At 39.5% G+C, this 20,660-nt stretch overlaps 1 protein-coding gene across 4 annotated transcripts in view; it reads left to right on the top strand.

Moving 5' to 3' along the window:
- Nucleotides 1-6,880, top strand: part of LOC133245827 (sterile alpha motif domain-containing protein 9-like) — a 36,432-nt gene extending 29,552 nt beyond the window's left edge. For all 4 annotated transcript variants that reach the window (XM_061413444.1, XM_061413445.1, XM_061413443.1 and 1 more), the window contains one exon: nucleotides 1,901-6,880. In XM_061413444.1, coding sequence (XP_061269428.1) covers nucleotides 1,909-6,648 — 4,740 coding nt within the window. In that variant the 5' untranslated portion in view covers nucleotides 1,901-1,908 and the 3' untranslated portion in view covers nucleotides 6,649-6,880. The remainder of the gene's footprint in view (nucleotides 1-1,900) is intronic.
- Nucleotides 6,881-20,660: the final 13,780 nt, after the last annotated feature.

Below are 20,660 nucleotides of genomic sequence, written 5' to 3'. Positions count from 1 at the left end.
CACCTAATTAACCTTTTTTACAAGGCATTACATCTCTGTGGTTTCTGGTTGTCATAATATTGTAAGAATTTCCATCAATTGTGCATATCTTTGCCGGGTTTTGTGTTGATATAGCAAAAGATAAGGTGTATCTTTTATTCACTGAATACAAATACAGGAATTGCTAACCAGAGAATAATATCTTTAACCTTGGGCCATTGGTCTGGCAGCTTTATGTCTGGAAGGGAAAGTAAATACTAACCTGAGTTTGTATCTGCCTCTTGTAGGCAATATGCCTGTGTACTAATTATTTCATGGAAGTGTACCTATATAGTCTATTTTCCACTATCCCCCAGACTTTTCTTCTTTGTTGATTTGATTCTCCCATAGTGATTTTATAGGAATGGCTAACATTTTTGGAGCCATTTTTGGATTGTACTTAAAGCTGACTATTTAAGCTGTACTTAAAGCTCACATTTTTGAGCCCTTTGGGGTTGTACTTAAAGCTAACTACTATTGCCTAATTGTTTTTCCCCTAAGCATTGCTATATTTCTGTAACCCGGATTGCCAATGGTTTTCCAAATAGCAGCTTGCCATTTGTATACTGAATAGTAATGCCACTTAATAGTAATGCCATTTGCTACTGCCCAGGAATCAGCTATTACCAACTATTATGTGAAAATTTACATGAATGTAATAGTAACCTCTAAATTCACTGCCCAGCAAGCTATCCCAGAAGTCATGAAACTGAATGGCTCACAGATCAATCTAAGGTGTTTGAGGCACATCTTTATTAAATCAATTAAATACACAACAAAAAGCAGGGGGGAAGAGATGGGTAACACACTTGGGATACGATATAAGAAGAGTGGAAGGGTCTTATGACCTGAGTTATACAAGTTCATATATCCTCTCTCTCCCTCTCTGCAGTGTCAGCATTCTCCACTGTGTGGTTTTGAGAATGAAAGTTAAGGTCTTTCCAAGGGAAATCAACAAATACAAGATACCTTGTCAGTGACATCCACTTGCACCAATCAGAGAGCTGCAGAGGGGCATGTAGCCTGACTGCAGCTCTAACTCATCAACCAGCCTGATAAGCCACTCAGGATTTTGTTTATGTTTCTTAATTACAGGACACAAAAGATCAGAATGGGTGTCAACAGTAGGTGACCCAATTAAAATTTTAAACATATAAAGTGCTTCATGAATATTTAATACCTATTTGGCCCTTCAGTCTCTTCCTAACTATGTTTAACACTCACATGGGCTGCCGTCTGTGGTCGGACAGAGTCGGACATGCCTAAAGCAACTTAGCAGCAGCAGCAGCTCTATTTACTTTATCTATGTCTATTATAACATGTTTCACAAACTACTTGCTTCTATACCTTGCTTCATAAATGCTTCTCATTTTACATGTCCATCTCTCTTTAGTTTATATAGCCTTTTTTGTTTCTCTTATTTCCTACAGCAGAACTGAATATTTATAAACAATAGAGCTAACACGCATTATAGAAAATAACCATTAAGGAGGATGAAACTTCTCTCTCTCTCTCTTTATATACACACACACACACACACACACACACACATATATATACACATATATATGTGTGTGTATGTATATATGTATCCCCAAGATGCAGTTAATGAATAAAGCAAGGCAAAGAGAATTGTGCATGGTATGTTGCCATTTGAATGGAAAAAAGTGCTCACGCATTTCTATTTGGTAGTATTTCTCTGGAAGGATATAGAAGAAACTGATAATGGTAATTTCCTCTCAATAGGGTCATTAGAGGGCATGTATATCCTTTTGCACCATTTTCAATTTTCTAGGACACACACATATTGTCAATTGAAAAACTGATTATTTTTTAAATTTCTTTATAAAATACTAAATAATTTTTCTTTTTCTATACATAGGTATCAGAATGGCAGCACAACTTAACTTACCAGAAAATACAGATGACTGGACAAAAGAGGATGTAAATCAGTGGTTAGAAAGTCATAAAATTGAACAAAAACACAGAGCAATTTTGACTGCACAAGATGTGAATGGTGCAACCTTGAAGTACTTAACTAAAGATCACCTTGTTGCTATGGGCATAACATTTGGACCAGCTATCCAAATAGAACAGCTCTTCAAAGAGTTGCTGGAGACATCCTCTGGAGATCCTTTCCAGACATGTAAGAGTGGAAAAGGCAGTAAAAGTGTTCCTAAAACACAGGAGAAAGATGGAGGGACTTCAAAACAAAAGAATAAAAAAAAATCAGATAAGGTTAATGACTCTACGGTGAGTACAGTTACTAAAGGTTCTAAGTCACTGAAAAATGAGTTCATGGAAGATGAAATAGATGACACAAAGAAAAAGCAGCCATCCACAGAACCGACATGCATGGCATACCCTTTTGATGAATTCAGTGATCCATATCGTTACAAACTGAATTTTAAACTACAGCCTGAAACAGGACCACTCAATCTCATTGATCCAATACATGAATTCAAAGACTTCACAAACCCAGAAACAGCCATGCAAGCTAAAATGAAATTTAGCAATGAGGTTTTCCGATTTGCTTCTGCTTGTATGAACTCACGTACCAATGGCACCATTCATTTTGGAGTCAAGGACAAACCTCATGGAATAATTGTTGGCGTGGAATTTACCACCATCACCAAGGAAGCCCTCATTGACCACTTCAATCTGATGATCCACCAATATTTTGAAGACCATCAGGTCCAAAAAGCAAAGAACTGCATTCGAGAGCCAAGATTTGTAGAAGTTTTACTGCCAAACAGTACTCTATCTGACAGATTTGTTATTGAAGTGGATGTTGTTCCAAAATATTCTGAATGTGAAGTTGATTATTTCCAGATTAAAATGCAAAATTGCAGCAACACAATATGGAAACAAAGTCCAAACTTCTCAGTCTTTGTGCGAGATGGGGCCAGTTCTAAGAACATCATAAATAATAATGCGGGTTTCAAAGCATTTAAATTAGATTTGAAAAAACTGGCGGAATCTAGGAAAGAGGCAGAAGAGAAATGCAGAGTAAAAACAAATAAAAAAGAGAGCGAGGGGCCAAAGCTTGTTAAATTGTTGACAGGAAATCAGGATTTGTTAGATAATTCATACTACGACTGGTACATTCTTATAATAAACAAATGCCACCCTACACAAATCAAACACTTAGATTTCCTAAAGGAAATTAAATGGTTTGCTGTGTTGGAGTTTGATCCTGAATCTGTGAGCGAGGGTGTGGTCAAAGCATACAAAGAAACCCGAGTAGTAAATTTTCACTTCCCAAGTTTGTATGTGGAGGGGAAAACCACAACTGAGAAGATTACTAGTCTGAATCTTTATCAACAACTCAGCTGGATTTTCTGCAATGGCCGGTTAGATCTTGACAGTGAAGAGTATAAACCCTTAGATCCAAGTTCCTGGCAAAGAGAAAAAGCATCTGAAGTCAGGAAACTGATTTCATTTCTTACCCAAGAAGACATAATGCCAAGAGGGAAGTTTTTGGTGGTATTTCTATTACTCTCCTCCGTTGATGACCCAAGAGACCCCCTCATTGAGACCTTCTGTGCTTTCTACCAAGATCTCAAAGGAATGGAAAATATATTGTGTATTTGTGTAGATTCACGCATATGTCAGGGATGGAAAGATCTACTTGAAGCAAGATTAACAACACAGCAAGATGAATTATCAAACCAATGTGTTTCTTCTTTAAGTCTTGAAGAGATAAATGGAACTATTCTTAAGCTAAAATCTGTGACTCAATCTTCCAAGAGATTTTTACCATCTATTGGTTCATCTACTGTCCTTCTGAAAAAAGAAGAAGACATCATGACTGCTCTGGAAATTCTCTGTGAAAATGAATGTGAAGATACAATCTTAGAGAAGGACAAAAAAAAATTACTTGAATTCAAAGCATTGAAAGAGGAAGATTTTTATCGAGGAGGCAAAGTAACATGGTGGAATTTCTACTTTTCTTCTGAAAACTATTCTTCCCCTTTTGTGAAAAGGGATAAATATGAAAAACTTGAAGAAATGATTCAAAGAGGGGCAGATTCTTCTAAGTCGACATGTGTCAAAATTATTCATCTGTATCATCACCCAGGATGTGGTGGGACTACGTTGGCTATGCATATTCTCTGGGAACTAAGGAAGAAATTCAGATGTGCTGTGCTGAAAAACAAGACAGTGGATTTTTCTGAAATTGGAGAACAAGTGACTAAATTAATAACCTATGGGACAACAAATAATCAGGAATACTTACCTATATTACTGCTTGTTGATGATTTTGAAGAACAGGATAATGTCTACCTTCTGCAAGCTTCTATTCGTACAGCTGTAGCTAACAGGTATATTCGATATGAGAAACCTCTAGTGATCATCCTAAATTGCAGGAGATCACAGAATCCTGAAAAAAGTGCAAAGATCTCAGACAGTATTGCCCTAATACAACAACTGTCTCCCAAGGAACAGAGAGCTTTTGAGCTTAAATTGAAAGAAATTGAAGACCAACATAAAAACTTTCAAGATTTTTATTCCTTCATGATTATGAAAACCAACTTTAATAAAAAGTACATAGAAGACGTGGTCAGGAATATCCTGAAAGAACAAAATATTTCCGCCAAGGAAGCAAAGCTTTTTTCCTTTCTGGCCCTTCTTAACTCATATGTGCCAGATACCACCATTTCACTATCACAGTGTGAAAAGTTCCTAGGAATCACAAGCAAGAAAGCTTTCTGGGGAACAGAAAAATTTGAAGACAAAATGGGCACCTACTCTACAATTCTAATAAAAACAGAGGTGGTAGAATGTGGGAACTACTGTGGAGTACGCATTATTCACCCTTTGATTGCCATTCGTTCACTGGAAGAATTGAAGATAAGCTATGGCTTGGATAAGAGTCAAATTATGCTGGACATGCTAACAGAAAATTTGTTCTATGATACTGGAATAGGAAGAAGCAAATTTTTAGAAGATGTGCAAACACTGCTGCTGACAAGACAGCGCAATGAAAATGAAGGTGAAATAGGAACTTGGTTTTCCCCATTCATTGAAGCATTACATAAAGAAGAAGGGAACGTGGCAGTTAAAAATGTATTACTTGAAGGTATTTGTCGGTTCAACCCAAATGCATTCATTTGCCAAGCCTTGACAAGACATTTCTACATTAAAGAGAAGAACTTTGACAGTGCTCTACACTGGGCAAAGAAAGCAAAAAAGATAGAACCTGACAATTCGTATATCTCAGATACACTGGGTCAAGTCTTCAAAAGTAAAATAAGATGGTGGATAGAAGATAATGAAAGAAACAGGAGCATTTCTGTTGGGGAGCTATCTGATCTTTTGGATTTAGCAGTACAGGCCTCAAATGCATTCAAGGAATCTCAACAGCAAAGTGAGGATAGAGAGTATGAAGTTAAGGAAAGGTTTTATCAGAAGTCAAAAAGGCGGTATGATACTTACAATACAGCTGGCTATCTAGGGGAGATAGAAGTTGGGCTCTACACAATCCAGATTCTCCAGTTCATTCCTTTTTTTGACAATAAAAATGAACTGTCTAAAAGAGATATGATCAATTTTATATCAGGATGTAAAGATATTCCTGGAGAATCAAACAATGAATTTAAATTAGTCCTCAAGAACTTTATTTCTTACCTAACCAATTTGAGATTTTCTTTGAAAAAGTCCTTTGATTTTTTTGATGAATATTTTGTCCTTCTAAAACCTAGGAACAATATTAAGCAAAATGAAGAGGCCAAAACTCGGAGAAAGGTGGCTGGGTATTTTAAGAAGTATGCAGATATATTTGGCCCCTTAGAGGAATTACAGAACAAAGATTTTGGTTCAAAGCTTAGTGTACCACTTCAGGTAGAGCTGTATCGGAGAAGCCTGGAAGTTTTAAAAGCAGACAAGTTTTCTGGACTCTTGGAATATCTTATCAAAGCTCAAGAAGATGCTATACACACCATGGAAGATATAATGAACAAATACACTTTTCTCTTTGAACAATGCACTGTCAAAATCCTGCCAAAGGAAAAGCAAAATTTCATCCTGACCAACATCATTCTCTATTGTATTAAACCGACCTCCAAAATAGTGAAGCCAATTAAAAAACTGAAAGATCAGCTTCGAGAACTCTTACAACAGACAGGAATGTCGTATCGGTATCCAGAACCTTATTTCCTAGCTTCCCTCTTATTCTGGCCGGAAAACCAACAACTAGATCAAGATTCTAGACTAATGGAAAAGTATGCTTCGTCACTGGAAAATTCTTTTCGGGGACAATATAAGCATATGTATCGTACAAAGCAACCAATTGCCTATTTCTTTCTTGGGAAAGGTAACAGTATGAACAGACTTGTTCACAAAGGAAAAATTGATCAATGTTTTGAAAAGACAGCTGATATTAATTTCTTGTGGCAGAGTGGAGATGTATGGAAGGAGAAAAAAGTCCAAGAGCTTTTGCTTCGGTTAAAGGGACGAGCTGGAAATAATTGTTTGCACGTAGAATATGGAATCAATGAAAAAATCACAATACCCATCACACCTGCTTTTCTGGGTCAACTCAGAAGTGGTAGAAGCATAGAAAAAGTGTCTTTTTACCTGGGATTTTCCATTGGAGGCCCACTTGCTTACGACATTGAGATTATTTAAGAGTTTGGCCTTCTCCCTCCAGGAATATGGACAAAATACCACTTAATTTTTTAGACCCAAGATGTATACTTATTTTTTTTTTATTGGCGGATAATTGCTTTGCAGTGTTGTGGTGGTCTCTTCTGTGAATCAATCATAATTATCCCTTCCCTTTTCAGTCTCCCTCTTCCCCGCCCCCACCCATTTTATCCATTTGGTCATCGCAGAGCACCAAACTGGACTCCCTCTATTATACAGCAGTTTCCCCCAGTCTCCTGTTTCACACATGATACTGTATATATGTCATTGCTACTCTCTGTTTGTCCTACCCTCTCCTCCCACCATACTTTAAGTTGGCAAATTTATAGATACAGCCTCTAGTTTTTTGGCCCTGTGCATACAGTACTTATATTTCCTCGTAAGCATGTTGTAAGTCCCACATAGATTGTGATGAAAAAGAGATGTGAAAACTATCAAATATCTTCCGTGGTTTGGACACCACCACTGAGGGCAGAATAAGAAGGAGCCGGATGGAATTGGGCTTCCCAGATGGCTCAGTGGTATAGAATCTGCCTGCCAAGCAAGGGACACAAGAGACACGCATTCAATCCCTGGGTCAGGAAGATCCCCTGGAGAAAGAAACAGCAACCCACCCCAATATTCTTGCCTGGGAAATCCCATGGACAGAGGAACCTGGCGGGCTACATCTCATGGGGTCGCAGAAGAGCAGGACACGACTTAATGACTCAACAACATGGAAGGAATGAGAAGCAGTGAATGCACTCATTCAGATGCACAGAAACCCACCATTCCCTCAATTAACAACCAAGGCACGGATTGAGGAAGATTGTCTACTTTCTTCTCAAATGTGAAAATTTTTCAGAATCAAAAGACAGTGGTTATGGTACCAAGACATTACATTATCTGCAAAACCATTACACAAAAAAGGTGAAAACCTCTCAACAACAACATGTAATCTTACCGGGCAGACTGGGAAGGTACTCTGTACTTGGCACTGAAGGATCTTTCAAAGCAGAGGACCAACCAGTTCTCTGAAGGTTATACCTATAAAAGTATGCAGATCTTACCAAAGTAGATTAGAGAAGCAGGCTTCCTTTTCATGAAGTAGGTGACAATTGAGCAGAAGTGAATTTTGTTTCTATAGCTAAGAAGCTCATAGGCCTCCAAACAAACAAAAATACAGCAAAATTCCAAAGCTAAGGAATAAAAAGGACTCTTGTGAAAAGACTAATGAGTCTCCAATCCAGGGGATCCCATTGTTCTAGCAAGTATACATATAACCAATGCACAACCAATGAGAGGTACTCAAAATGTCATTTTCCCTAATAGAATTATGGCTCTGGGAAATCATCAATGGTTGCTAAAACTGATTTTTTTTAAAAGCTGATAAAGAACTATAATAGATGAGTCAAACTGTCCTAAATTCTGATCAATATTAACATTGCTGAGAGAGAAGCAGACATTACTGTCCTGGAAGCGCTATAGGAGTGCTCACTGTAACCCGGAGACAGTCTCACCAAATAAATGGACCCGAATCAAATCAAACCTCTGGATCTTACTTTCAATTTAAAGGAAATACAGACATTGGATGTTTTTCTAAGTAATTCTGTGTATGGGATACGGAGATGGATTAAAGAGAGTAGATGGGCATTATAGCTGCAACAAGATTGAACCAGAGTTAACAAGTGCTGTATTATGAGGGCCTGAGAGGTCATCAGACTCTGCTCTTCTCTTTGGACTGTGCTTTTGAAGTTTTCTGTTATAAAATATTTGTAAAACAAATAAGAAATGCTGTCTGTTTTTGCCTCAACAATCCCATTCAATTTTTTTTTTCCACTGGAGGAGGTTTTTTCCTTTGCCACTGCATGAAATTTCAGCTTCATAACTTATTGGCTCACTCTTGGCATAAAATAGTCCTCTGTTCAAATACAGTCTCAATTTAGAGATGAGAATGTCAAGTCACAATAATTTCTCTGGGGCCACTTCCCATACTGTTCCAGGTTTTGTTCTGCTCTAAGAGAAATAGTCTCGGTTGGAGTCCTCTTACCTTCCCAGGTGATCCTTTTGAACTCAGACCAGCTTAGGCAGGTACGTGAGAAGTACTTATGGATGTTTGTTCTACCGATGGTATAGAGTGCATCTAATGTCCAGTCTTGAGAACAACATGCCCCATACAGTCAAGGGATGCATCAAGCACTCCACATAGTCCTCCTGAAGCCTCCTCCCCACCTCCCAGGCTCAGGATGAGATTCTCATGGTGCTTGGGAGAATTGTCACCATAAGAACCTCTTCATAAACCCTCTCTTCCTCAATGCCAGCAGTGGACAAACTACAGCTCGTGGGCTGAATCCAGCCTGTCTTTTACTTTTAAATAAAGTTTTATTGGAACACAGCCACATTCACTTGTTTAAATACTGGCTTTGGCTGCTTTTGTGTTGCAACAGAGTTGAATAGTTGCAACAGAGACCATATAGCCCACAAACCTAAAATATTTGCACAGCCATCTGGCTCTTTACAGGAAAATGTTGCCAACCCCTGCTCCATGCTATCAACTCTTTATATCTTTATTGTAGGTCAGTTGTCTAATTGGTTCTTGGACATTTACCTTGAAAATACACATCTTGGTGTATCATCTAACTTTGGTATCTGAGTTCTGTCATTTTAGGGCCAAAGTTAAAATGTAAGAACAATTTTATTTCACAAAATCCATTTTCCACAGGTAAATCTAATTATGCATTATTTGAGGACTCTGTCTGTATGCCTTGTTCATCCTAAGAAGGCCAGAGTCCCAGTCTGGCCCATGCTGCTGCCCCTCCCTTTTTGGGGATCTGTAGGGGAGGGGGACCGGCAGCCCTGCTACTGTATCTCTCCCTTTCAAGAAATTCTAGACCATCTCTGGCGAGCAGATGGCTATGAGGTGGGGCGGGGTTTGAAATAATGTGCTAACACATTTGCTTTTTAGGCTGCTGTTTATTCTGAGCTGCCTTGACTGGACTCTCCCTTGCAGCTGCAATAACTGTGGGTCTTTATCAAGGTGGTCTTGGGGTAGAATCCCTCTTTTATTTTACCATGTGATATAAAACATTTATTTTTGACCTGGCCTGTGGCTTCCAGCAGCAATATGTTTCATTTTCCTAGTATGCAAGTACAGGCTCTGTGTGCTCAATTTTGTGAGAGCTTTGGAATTTAGATGATAGTATAATTCAAGAGGGACTTCCCTGGTGGCTCAGATGGTAAAGTGTTTGCCTACACTGTGGGAGACCCGGGTTCAATCCCTGGGCCAGGAAAATCTCCTGGAGAAGGAAATGACAACCCATTCCAGTATTCTTGCCTGGAAAATCCCATGGACAGAGGAGCCTGGTAGGCTAGAGTCCATGGGGTCGCAAAGAGTCGGACACAACTGAGCAACCTTCATTATTGGCCTTCATTATAACTCAAGAAGATCATGATCACTTTCTTATCTTGCTCAAAATAATAATAATAATTATAATCAGCATCAGCATCCAGGCCACTTCGCCAAGGAACAGCAGAGTAATAAATGTGTGTCTGTTTTTCTTTTTTGCAAATTAAAACAATAGTTGAATTATGCTGGATAAATTTGACAAGTACATTGATCTATCATTCTCTTTACCTATTTAGCTTTATATTTTCCCTAGGTCCATGGAATCTGGTCTTGAAAAACAGAAATGTGGAATGTAAGATTTAAATATTAATTATTTACTATTCCATAAGACAGCACTTTCAGTTGAACAGAATCTCCTGAAAGGTGTTTCCAAATTGCCTATTCTATCTCCCAATTCGGACAGAGTCAACCTAGACTGAGAAGGCATCAGATATATTTTTTTAACTTGAAAATCGCTGATCAGGTCATTGTAATACACGTTTCCCAGGAATCCCCTGGCAGTTCAGTATCTGAGACTCAGTGCTTTCACTGCCTGGGCCTGGTTTCAATCCCTGGTCGGGGAACTCATATCCCACAAGCCATCTGGTACAACTTCCCCACCGAAAAATAAAGAAGTTTCCCAACTCAGCATTCAGAAAGAAATATTAATCAACTCTCTCAAACAAATGGTGGCTGGCACAAATGAACTTTGGAAATTTAATGGCATTCTGCTTCTGGTTATTTGGAATGTAGATTAGCAAAGAAATCTCAGTAACACCAAAGGGAAGATCACTTTTCAAATGGACTAAGTTATTTCTCTTAAAAATTTGTACTTTATTTCCTCACTTGTTTTTATATTTCTTGCTCCTCCAAAGGTCTTTCTGTTGGAAACTTGGAAAATACTAAAAAAAGAGCTCCTGTGCACTGAAATGTCTATAGATTTTCACCTTCTCTTTTCCTACTGTCAGGAAGCCCAGCACCAATTAAAGCATGTGTACTATTATTCTCTGTTCCTTTCTGTACTTTTAAAACTTAAATATGTATGTACACTATCATCATAACATTGTAGACCAGTTTCTAATTCTAGGGCAGGCTTTGTAGCCTGAGAGTCCTATGTCTCCACTGAATACATTTAAAGGAAGTAAAAATTTAAATTGTATTTTCTTTCATTAGTGGAAGGAGAAAATTGTTCAGTTTGAAATCCAGAAATTTACCCTTTAGTTAAATGCTATCATCATCTCATCCTATTTGTTGAAAATATAGGTAAAGCCTGTATTTTAGTGATTTACTTTATGTCACTTGGCTAGATATTTGGTCACCCACATGTTGTATCAAACATCCATCTAGATGTTGTGGTGAAGATATTTTTAAGATAATATTAGCATTTAAATCATAGATTGTGAGTGAAGCAGTTTATCCTCCATAATATGGGTGAGCCTCATCCAATCAGTTGAAGGCCATAAGAGAAAAAGGACTGAAGTCTTCCAAGGAAGAAGTTCTAGAGAGAGTGCCTCCAAACTCCAGCTACAAAACATACACACCACACACATATACACACTACCTGTGAGTGTGGATTTTGTGTGTGTGTATACATCTCTCTCTGTATTGTTGTTGTTGTTTAGTCACTAAGTCCTGTCCTACTCTTTGTGACCCCATGGACTATAGCCCACCAGCTCCTCTGTCCATGGGGTTCTCCAGGCAAGAATACTGGAGTGGATTGTCATGTCCTCCTCCGGGGGATCTTCCCTACCTAGGGATCGAACTCATGTCTCCTGCTTGGCAGGCAGATTCTTCACCACTGAAGCCCGGGGAAACCACCCCCCCACACACACTCACCTCTCTCTCTCTCTCTCTTTATATATATACATACACACACACACACATATATGTACACATCCTATTGGTTCTGTTTCTCTGGAGAACTGTCACCATCCTTAAACCAAAAATTAGCCATCAGGAGTCTCAGATCATCCAGAAACCAGCCTTAGTATCCTTGCTTTGATCAGTCACTGGCTGTGAGAGGTCCATGGAATTTGCCTTGATGCAAATGCAGGAATGAATTTCAGAGTCCAGCAACAAAGGCACTTGGTCAATTAAGCTCCCTACAGTTAGAGATCTTTAAAGTGCATTTTCATGGCTATCACAAACACCAAGCTCAAATAAAACAAAATTAAAGTAGTCCCAAGTCCTAGACAAAAATGGATTACATTTGGTAAACTAAGACAATCTGATTTCTGAATGTCTACACAAAAAGATGTCTCTATAAATATCTCTATAGAAAGCTCCAAGTGAGCTAAGTGTTTAAGAATAATTTAGCATTAATTCAAAATCATGATACAGGAACAAAAAGACATTATAGCTAGTTTATTGGATAAGAAAGAAGTTGAGAACTTCCCTGGTGGGGCAGTAGATAAGAATCCTCCTGTTAGTGCAGGGGACACAATTTCGATCACGGGTGCAGGAAGATCCCACATGCCACGGAGCGACTAACCCATGCACCACAACTGAGCCCATGCTCTAGATCCCACAAGCTGCAATTTGTGGCAACTACTGAAGCTGTATGCCTAGAGCCTGTGTTCCACAGTAAGAGAAGCCACCACGATGAGAAGCCCACACACCACAATGAAGGGAGCTCCCACTTGCTGCAACTAGAGAAAGCCTGTGCAAAGCAACAAAGACCCAGTGCAGCCAAAAAAACAAGTAAATAGAAGAACTTGATCTGCAGGTAGTTCAGATTCACTGGTCCATGGTAATGGCTAGACACAGGGTGAAGGTGAAAGCTGCTCAGTCAGTCCAACTCTTTGGGACCCCGTGGACGACACAATCCATGGAATTCTCCAGACCAGAACACTGGCGTGGGTAGCTGTTCCCTTCTCCAGGAGATCCTCCCGACCCAGGGATCGAACCCAGGTCTCCCACACTGCAGGCAGATTCTTTACCAGCTGAGCCATTAAAGAAGCCCAAGAATACTGGAATGGGTAGCCTGTCCCTTCTACAGCAGATCTTCCCGACCCAGGAATCGAACCAGGATCTCCTGCATTGCAGGCGGATTCTTTACCAACTGAGCTACCAGGGAAGCCAGATATAGGGTAACAGGGATCATATAAAATAAGGAAAAGGAGCCATTTCACAGAAATGGGCCGCTCATTCGTTTAGCGTGTTTCATGCAGTATTATATTCTGCAGTCTGAAGGGAGGCTTTAGGATTTCACTGGCTCCAAACACAAAATCAGCAATAAGAAAATGACAAATGAAAAGGTAGCATGTTCTTTTAGTCTCATTAAATATGACATCAATAGTTCAGGATCTTCAGAATTAATGAGAAAATCTGTTGCAGTTCATGTTCTCCTGAAAACAGACTCAGACACCAATGTGACCAGTCCCCAAGTCTTCAGGGTGTTTATCTCGCATCCCCTAGAACGCTTGTTTCTTACCAAGTGTTCTAGTGTGCTGGCCTGCTCATCTGACTTGATTAGCATGATGTCATTGATATAAGGGATCCCAGTGATGTTCAGCAGGATGTCCAGATATGTATGTTAATATCGTGACAGAGGGACCTAGAATGTATGCAGTCTTCAGGCAAAGCTACTGACTATCCTGCTGTCCATTTCCGATCAGGCTGGACCATAAAGCATTGTCAGAAACAATGCCCTCCTATCATGCGCCTGGGAGCATTCTAATCTTCTCTGGGGAAGATGCCACAAGTGTCAGCAAAATTGCAATTAGGGCTTCTGTTGGTTAAGTCTGTGGTATTTATTGTCTAGAGAAAAGGTCTTATCAACTTCAAACAATAAGCATAAGAGATGCATATTCTTGGACTATAATGCAAGGAAGTCTGAAGTGGATCATGCTGCTGCTGCTGCTGCTAAGTCGCTTCAATTATGTCCGACTCTGTGCGACCCCATAGACGGCAGCCCACCAAGCTCCCCCATCCCTGGGATTCTCCAGGCAAGAATACTGAAGTGGGTTGCCATTTCCTTCTTCAATGCATGCAAGTGAAAAGTGAAAGTGAAGTCGCTCAGTCATGTCCAACTCTTTGCGACCCCATAGAAACACCCCTATATATCTGGAAATTTAAAAACAAACCAGAAAATGTATAAGCTAACAATAAGACAAAAAAGGAAATTTTAAAGCAATTGTTAACTGAATAAAAATTAAAACATTACATTTTAAAACTTGTGAGACAAGGCAAAGGTGTTACATGGAGAGGAATATATAGCCTCAATTACTGATTTCAGATAATGAAACATAATGAAAATTAATCAACTGGCTGTAAACTTATGAAATTAAAAAATAGAATATCTCAAAGAAAATGTTAAGATATATTACAATAAAGATAAAGCAGAAATCAATGATACAGAAAAGAAGAAAACGGAAGAGCTGGATAAACCAAAAACTGGCTCTTAGGAAAACCTAACAAAATATGCAGATTTATGGCATGATTGATCATAAAATAAAGAAGAAACATAATTACAGACAAAGCTAAAAATAGATTTCCGCTTTTATGAAGATGGATTAGACACACTTTTCCCTATTCTTTTCACTAAGTACAAACGACATACAAAAGATGGCTTTTAAAGGTAGACAACGGAAGGTAAACTAACTAGGGACCTAGCTATCAAAAGAAACAACGTGATGCAGGGTGTTATCAGCACGGAATGGGAAACCAGAACTCTCGTCCTCATTCAGCAGTCAGGCCCCCTGAGGGGTCAGTGGAAATCAAGTGGGGAAGCTGTACTTTTATCCCCACCTGGGAGGGACCAGGCAAAGTGCACTCTCATTTTCCCTGATGGAGTGGTATCACAAAAAGTCAATTAAAACAGAAACTTTACTTAAGATTTGGAACCTCATAACAGAATACCCCAAATGTCCAGGTTTCAATAAAATAAAGTCACAGCATCATACCAAGAATTAAAGAAAAGACCTCAAGAGGAATGAAACTATACAATTGATTGATGACAGCACCAAGGTGACAGAGAAATTTGAATTCTCTAACAAAGACTTTAAAACAGTATGGTAAAAATCCTTGACTGAAGAAATGTGAAGGTACTTGAAACCAATGAAAAGAGAGTTTCAGCAAATAAATAAATTTAACAAACAAAAAGAAGATGTAAGAAGAACTACATAGAAATTTTAGAACTAAAAACACAATAATTAAAATAGACAACACAAAGGACTGACTCAACAGAATTCAGGGAACAGAGGAAAGAATTACTAAACTTAGAGTAAAAGAAATCACCAATCTGAAAAAAATGCAGAGATTCAAGAACCATGGGTCCATTAAAAAAAAATCTGTATTTTATTTAATAATAATCGTAGGAGTGGAGAAAGAGGGTGAGATTGAAAAAATCACTGGAAGAAATAATGGCTGCAAACTTTCCAAATTTGGCAAAATATATAAATCTTCAGATTCAAAAAGCCAAGCAAACCTTACCTGAATAAACCCAGAGAAAAACACACCAACATATACTAGAGTCAATGATGAGAGGAGAATTCAGTGAAATTGAATTCAGAACAACAAATATTTTTAAAAATCAACTTTTAAAAAGCTGGTAATTAGAAAAGAAAATTGACAAACCTCTAGTAAGACTGACAAAGGAAAAAAAAAAAAATTACCAATATCAAGAAACAGGGGTATCATTACAGACTCCAAAAACATTAAGAAGAGGGAATACTATGTGTGAGACCTGGGTTCAACCCCTGGGTTGGGAAGATTCCCCTGGAGAGGGGAAAGGTTACCCACTCCAGTATTCTGGCCTGGAGAATTCCATGGACTGTATATAGTCCGTGGGGTCACAAAGAGTCGGACACGACTGAGCAACTTTAACACACACATGAACATCCCTACACACAAAAATTTTACAACTTAGATGAAGTTGACCAATTCTCAGAAAAGCATAAACTGCTATATCTTATCCAGTGTGAAACAGATCATTTGAATAACCTTATAAATGAAAGTAGCTCAGTCATGGCCAGAATACTGGAGTGGGTAGCCGTTCCCTTCTCCAGGGGATCTTCCCAAACCAGGGATCAAACCCAGGTCTCCCACAGTACAGGTGGATTCTTTACCAGCTGAGCCACCAGGGAAGCCCAAATAACCTTATAACCCTTAAGGAAATTGAATATATAATTTTTAAATTCCCAAAAATGAAGTCTCCAGGCTCAGATAGTTTTACTGGAGAACTCTGCCAAAACAAGAAAAGCAGTATTGTCACTTCTATACAATCTCTTCCAGAAAACAGAAGAACCACTCCTAACTGATTTTATAGATTTAGAATTACCCTCATGCAAAAACCAGACAGATTGCCTCACCTAGAAAAAAACAAAAACCAATATCCCTCATGAACATAAACACAAAAGATCCTTAACAAATGTAAGCAAACAGAATTCACATATGAAAGGATTATATACCATGGCGGGTGGAGTTTATACCAAAATACAAGGGTGATTCAATGTTCAAAAATTAATCAACTACCATATTAACAGGCTAAAATAGAAAATTAAACAAGTCAACTTGTAGAGAGAAATCATGTGACAATATTCAACATTCATTTGTGATAAAAATAAAAATCTCATACAAAACTAAGAATAGGGAGGCGGTCCTAAGATGGTGGAGGAACAGGATGGGGAGACCACTTTCTCCCCCAAAAATTCATCAAAAGAACATTTAAACGCTGAGTAAAATCCACAAAACAACTTCTGAATGCCAGCAGAGAACATCAGGCACCCAGAAAAGCAGCCCATTGTCTTCGAAAGGAGGTAGGAAAAATATAAAAGACAAAAAGAGAGACAAAAGACGTAGGGACGGCGCTCCGTCCCAGGAAGGGAGTCTTAAAAAGAGAGACGTTTCCAAACACCAGGAAACACTCTCACTGCCGAGTCTATGCTGAGCCTTCGAAGCACAGAGGGCAACATAATAGGGAGGAAAACTAAGTAAATAATTAAAACCCACAGATTACCCAACAGTAACTCCCCCAGCGGAGAAGCAGCGCAGAAGCCTGCACCCGCCAACTAGCAAGCGGGGACTAGGCAGGGAGGCCTGGGCTGCATCGCTTAGAGTAAGGATCGGGCCTAAATGCCCCCGAGGGTAATCAGAGCGAACTCATTTGGGCTAGCAAACCAGACTGCGGGATAGCTACCACGCGAAAAGCCCTAAGACACCACCAGGCCCGTGCACAGAACAAAGGGCTATGTGAACAGAACTAGCCGGCTGCAAACCATCCCCCTCCGGTGACAGGAAGCCAGAGCCGTAAGGGGGCAATTGCAGCCCCAGAGAGACATTACCTACCAAACTGCAAGCAGGCTTCTTTGCTTACTAAGACTTCTTGGGGTTCTGGACAGTCATCCGCCTGAGAAGGTGTGCCGGTTGTACACCCAGAAAACCAAGTGGCGGGGAGGCGATAAGTCACAGTGACCACACTCGCCAAACACCTCATCACCCGAGCTGCTCGGAGCTGGGAAGGGCACAAAAGGCCGGCTCAACAGAGTCTGCGCCTCTGAGGACTACCCAAGTGCCTGAACCTGAGCGGCTCAGACCTGGGAGGTGCATGCAGCCCAGGGCCGGCCTGGGATGGTTCCCGGCGGAGCAACCTAGAGCCTGAGCTGTGTGGGCAGGAAGGGTGCACGCGCCGTGAGCGGGGTAGGCCCAGTGTGGCTGAGGCACTGTGAGCACACGCCAGTGTTATTTGTTTGCAGCGTCCCTCCCTCCCCACAGCGCAACTGAACAAGTGAGCCTAAAAAAGTGTCCACCACCGCCCCCTTGTGTCAGGGCGGAAATCAGACACTGAAGAGACCAGCAAACAGAAGCTAAAACCGAGGGAACTGCCTTGGAAGTGACAGATGCAATAGATTAAAACCCTGTAGTTAGTACTGACTACATAGGAAGGGGCCTATAGATCTTGGGAAATATAAGCTGGACGAAGAAACTATCCGAAAATGAACTGACCCCATACTGTCCACAGCCACACCAGAGAAAGTCCTAGATATATTTTTTTTTACCATTTTTATGATCATTCTTTTCTTTTTTCTTTTTTTTTAACTTTTAAAAAAATTTTTCAGTCCTCTATTACTCCTTTAATTTTCATTTTTATAACCTACTATTACTTTTCAAAAAAAGACTTTTTTAAAGCAAACTTCATATATATATATATTTTAATAATTTTTGTGACTTTGTTTTTTTTTCTTCTTCTTCTTCTTTTCTTTAATATTGTATTTTTGAAAATCCAACCTCTACTCTAGAATTTTAATCTTTGCTTTTTGGTATTTGTTATCAATTTTGTACCTTTAAGAACACAATCTTCAGTACCTATTTTTACTTGGGAGCAAGATTACTGGCTTGACTGCTCTCTCCCCCTTTGGACTCTCCTTTCTCTCCACTAGGTCGCCTCTGTCTCCTCCCTCCCCTTCTCTTCTCTACCCAACTCTCTGAATCTCTGTATTCCAGACAGTGGAGGACACTTAGGGAACTGATTACTGGCTGGATCTGTCTCTCTCCTTTTGATTTCCCCCTTTTATCCTCCTGGCCACCTCTGCCTCCTTCCTCCTTCTTCTCTTCTCTGTATAACTCCATGAACATCTCTGATCGGTCCAGACTGTGGAGCGCACATAAGGAAGTGATTACTGGCTAGCTTGCTCTCTCCTCTTTTGATTCCACCTCATCCCATTCGGGTCACCTCTAACTCCCTCCTCCCTCTTCTCTTCTTCATATAACTTTGTGAACCTCTCTGGGTGTCCCTCACTGTGGAGAAACTTTTCATCTTTAACCTAGATGTTTTATCAGTGGTGCTGTATAGGAGAAGTCTTGAGACTACTGTAAAAATAAGACTGAAAACCAGAAGCAGGAGGCTTAAGTCCAAATCCTGAGAACATCATAGTACACCTGACTCCAGGGAACATTAAGCGATAGGAGCTCATCAAATGCCTCCATACCCACACTGAAACCAAGCACCACCCAAGGGCCAACAAGTTCCAGAGCAAGACATACCATGCAAATTCTCCAGCAACACAGGAACACAGCCCTGAGCTTCAATATACAGGCTGCCCAAAGTTACTCCAAATCCATTGACATCTCATAACTTGTTACTAGACACTTCATTGCACTCCAGAGAGAAGAAATCCAGCTCCACCCACCAGAACGCAGACACAAGCTTCCCTAACCAAGAAACCTTGACAAGTCACCGATATAACCCCACCCACAGCGAGGAAACTCCATAATAAAGAGAACTCCACAAAGTGCCAGAATACAGAAAGGCCACCCCAAACTCAGCAATATAAATAAGATGAAGAGACAGAGGAATACCCAGAAGGTAAAGGAACAGGATAAATGCCCACCAAACCAAACAAAAGAGGAAGAGATAAGGAATCTACCTGATAAAGAATTCCGAATAATGATAGTGAAAATGATCCAAAATCTTGAAATAAAAATGGAATCACAGATAAATAGCCTGGAGGCAAGGATTGAGAAAATGCAAGAAAGGTTTAACAAGGACCTAGAATAAATAAAAAAGAGTCAATATATAATGAATAATGCAATAAATGAGATCAAAAACACTCTGGAGGCAACAAATAGTAGAATAACGGAGGCAGAAGATAGGATTAGTGAAATAGAAGATAGAATGGTAGAAATAAATGAATCAGAGTAGAAAAAAGAAAAACGAATTAAAAGAAATGAGGACAATCTCAGAGACCTCCAGGACAATATTAAACGCCACAACATTCGAGCCATAGGAGTCCCAGAAGAAGAAAACAAAAAGAAAGACCATGAGAAAATACTTGTGGAGATAATAGTTGAAAAGTTCCCTAAAATGGGGAAGGAAATTATCACCTAAGTCCAAGAAACCCAGAGAGTCCCAAACAGGATAAACCCAAGGCGAAACACCCCAAGACACATATTAATCAAATTAACAAAGATCAAACACAAGGAACAAATATTAAAAGCAGCAAGGGAAAGACAACAAATAACACACAAGGGGATTCCCATAAGGATAACAGCTGATCTTTCAATAGAAACTTCAGGCCAGGAGGGAATGGCAAGACCTACTTAAAATGATGAAAGAAAATAACCTACAGCCCAGATTACTGTACCCAGCAAGGATCTCATTCAAGTATGAAGGAGAAACCAAAAGCTTTACAGACAAGCAAAAGCTGAGAGAATTCAGCACCACCAAACCAGCTCTCCAACAAATGCTAAAGGATATTCTCTACAGGAGACACAAAAATGGTGTATAAACTCGAACCCAAAACAATAAAGTAAATGGCAATGGGATCATACTTATCAATAATTACCTTAAATGTAAATGGGTTGAATGTCCCAACCAAAAGACAAAGACTGGCTGAATGGATACAAAAACAAGACCCCTACATATGTTGTCTACAAGAGACCCACCTCAAAACAGGGGACACATACAGACTGAAAGTGAAGGGCTTGGAAAAGATATTCCATGCAAATAGAGATCAAAAGAAAGCAGGAGTGGCAATACTCATATCAGATAAAATAGACTTTAAAACAATGGCTGAAAAAAGAGACAAAGAAGGACACTACATACTGATCAAAGGATCAATCCAAGAAGATATAACAATTATATATATATATATGCACCCAACATAGGAGCACTGCAATATGTAAGACAAAT

Source organism: Bos javanicus, chromosome 4 (genome assembly GCF_032452875.1).
Source record: "Bos javanicus breed banteng chromosome 4, ARS-OSU_banteng_1.0, whole genome shotgun sequence".
Lineage (NCBI taxonomy): Eukaryota > Metazoa > Chordata > Mammalia > Artiodactyla > Bovidae > Bos > Bos javanicus.
The sequence above is the reverse complement of the archived record's forward strand: the minus strand, read 5'-3'. Positions and strand labels throughout refer to the sequence as shown.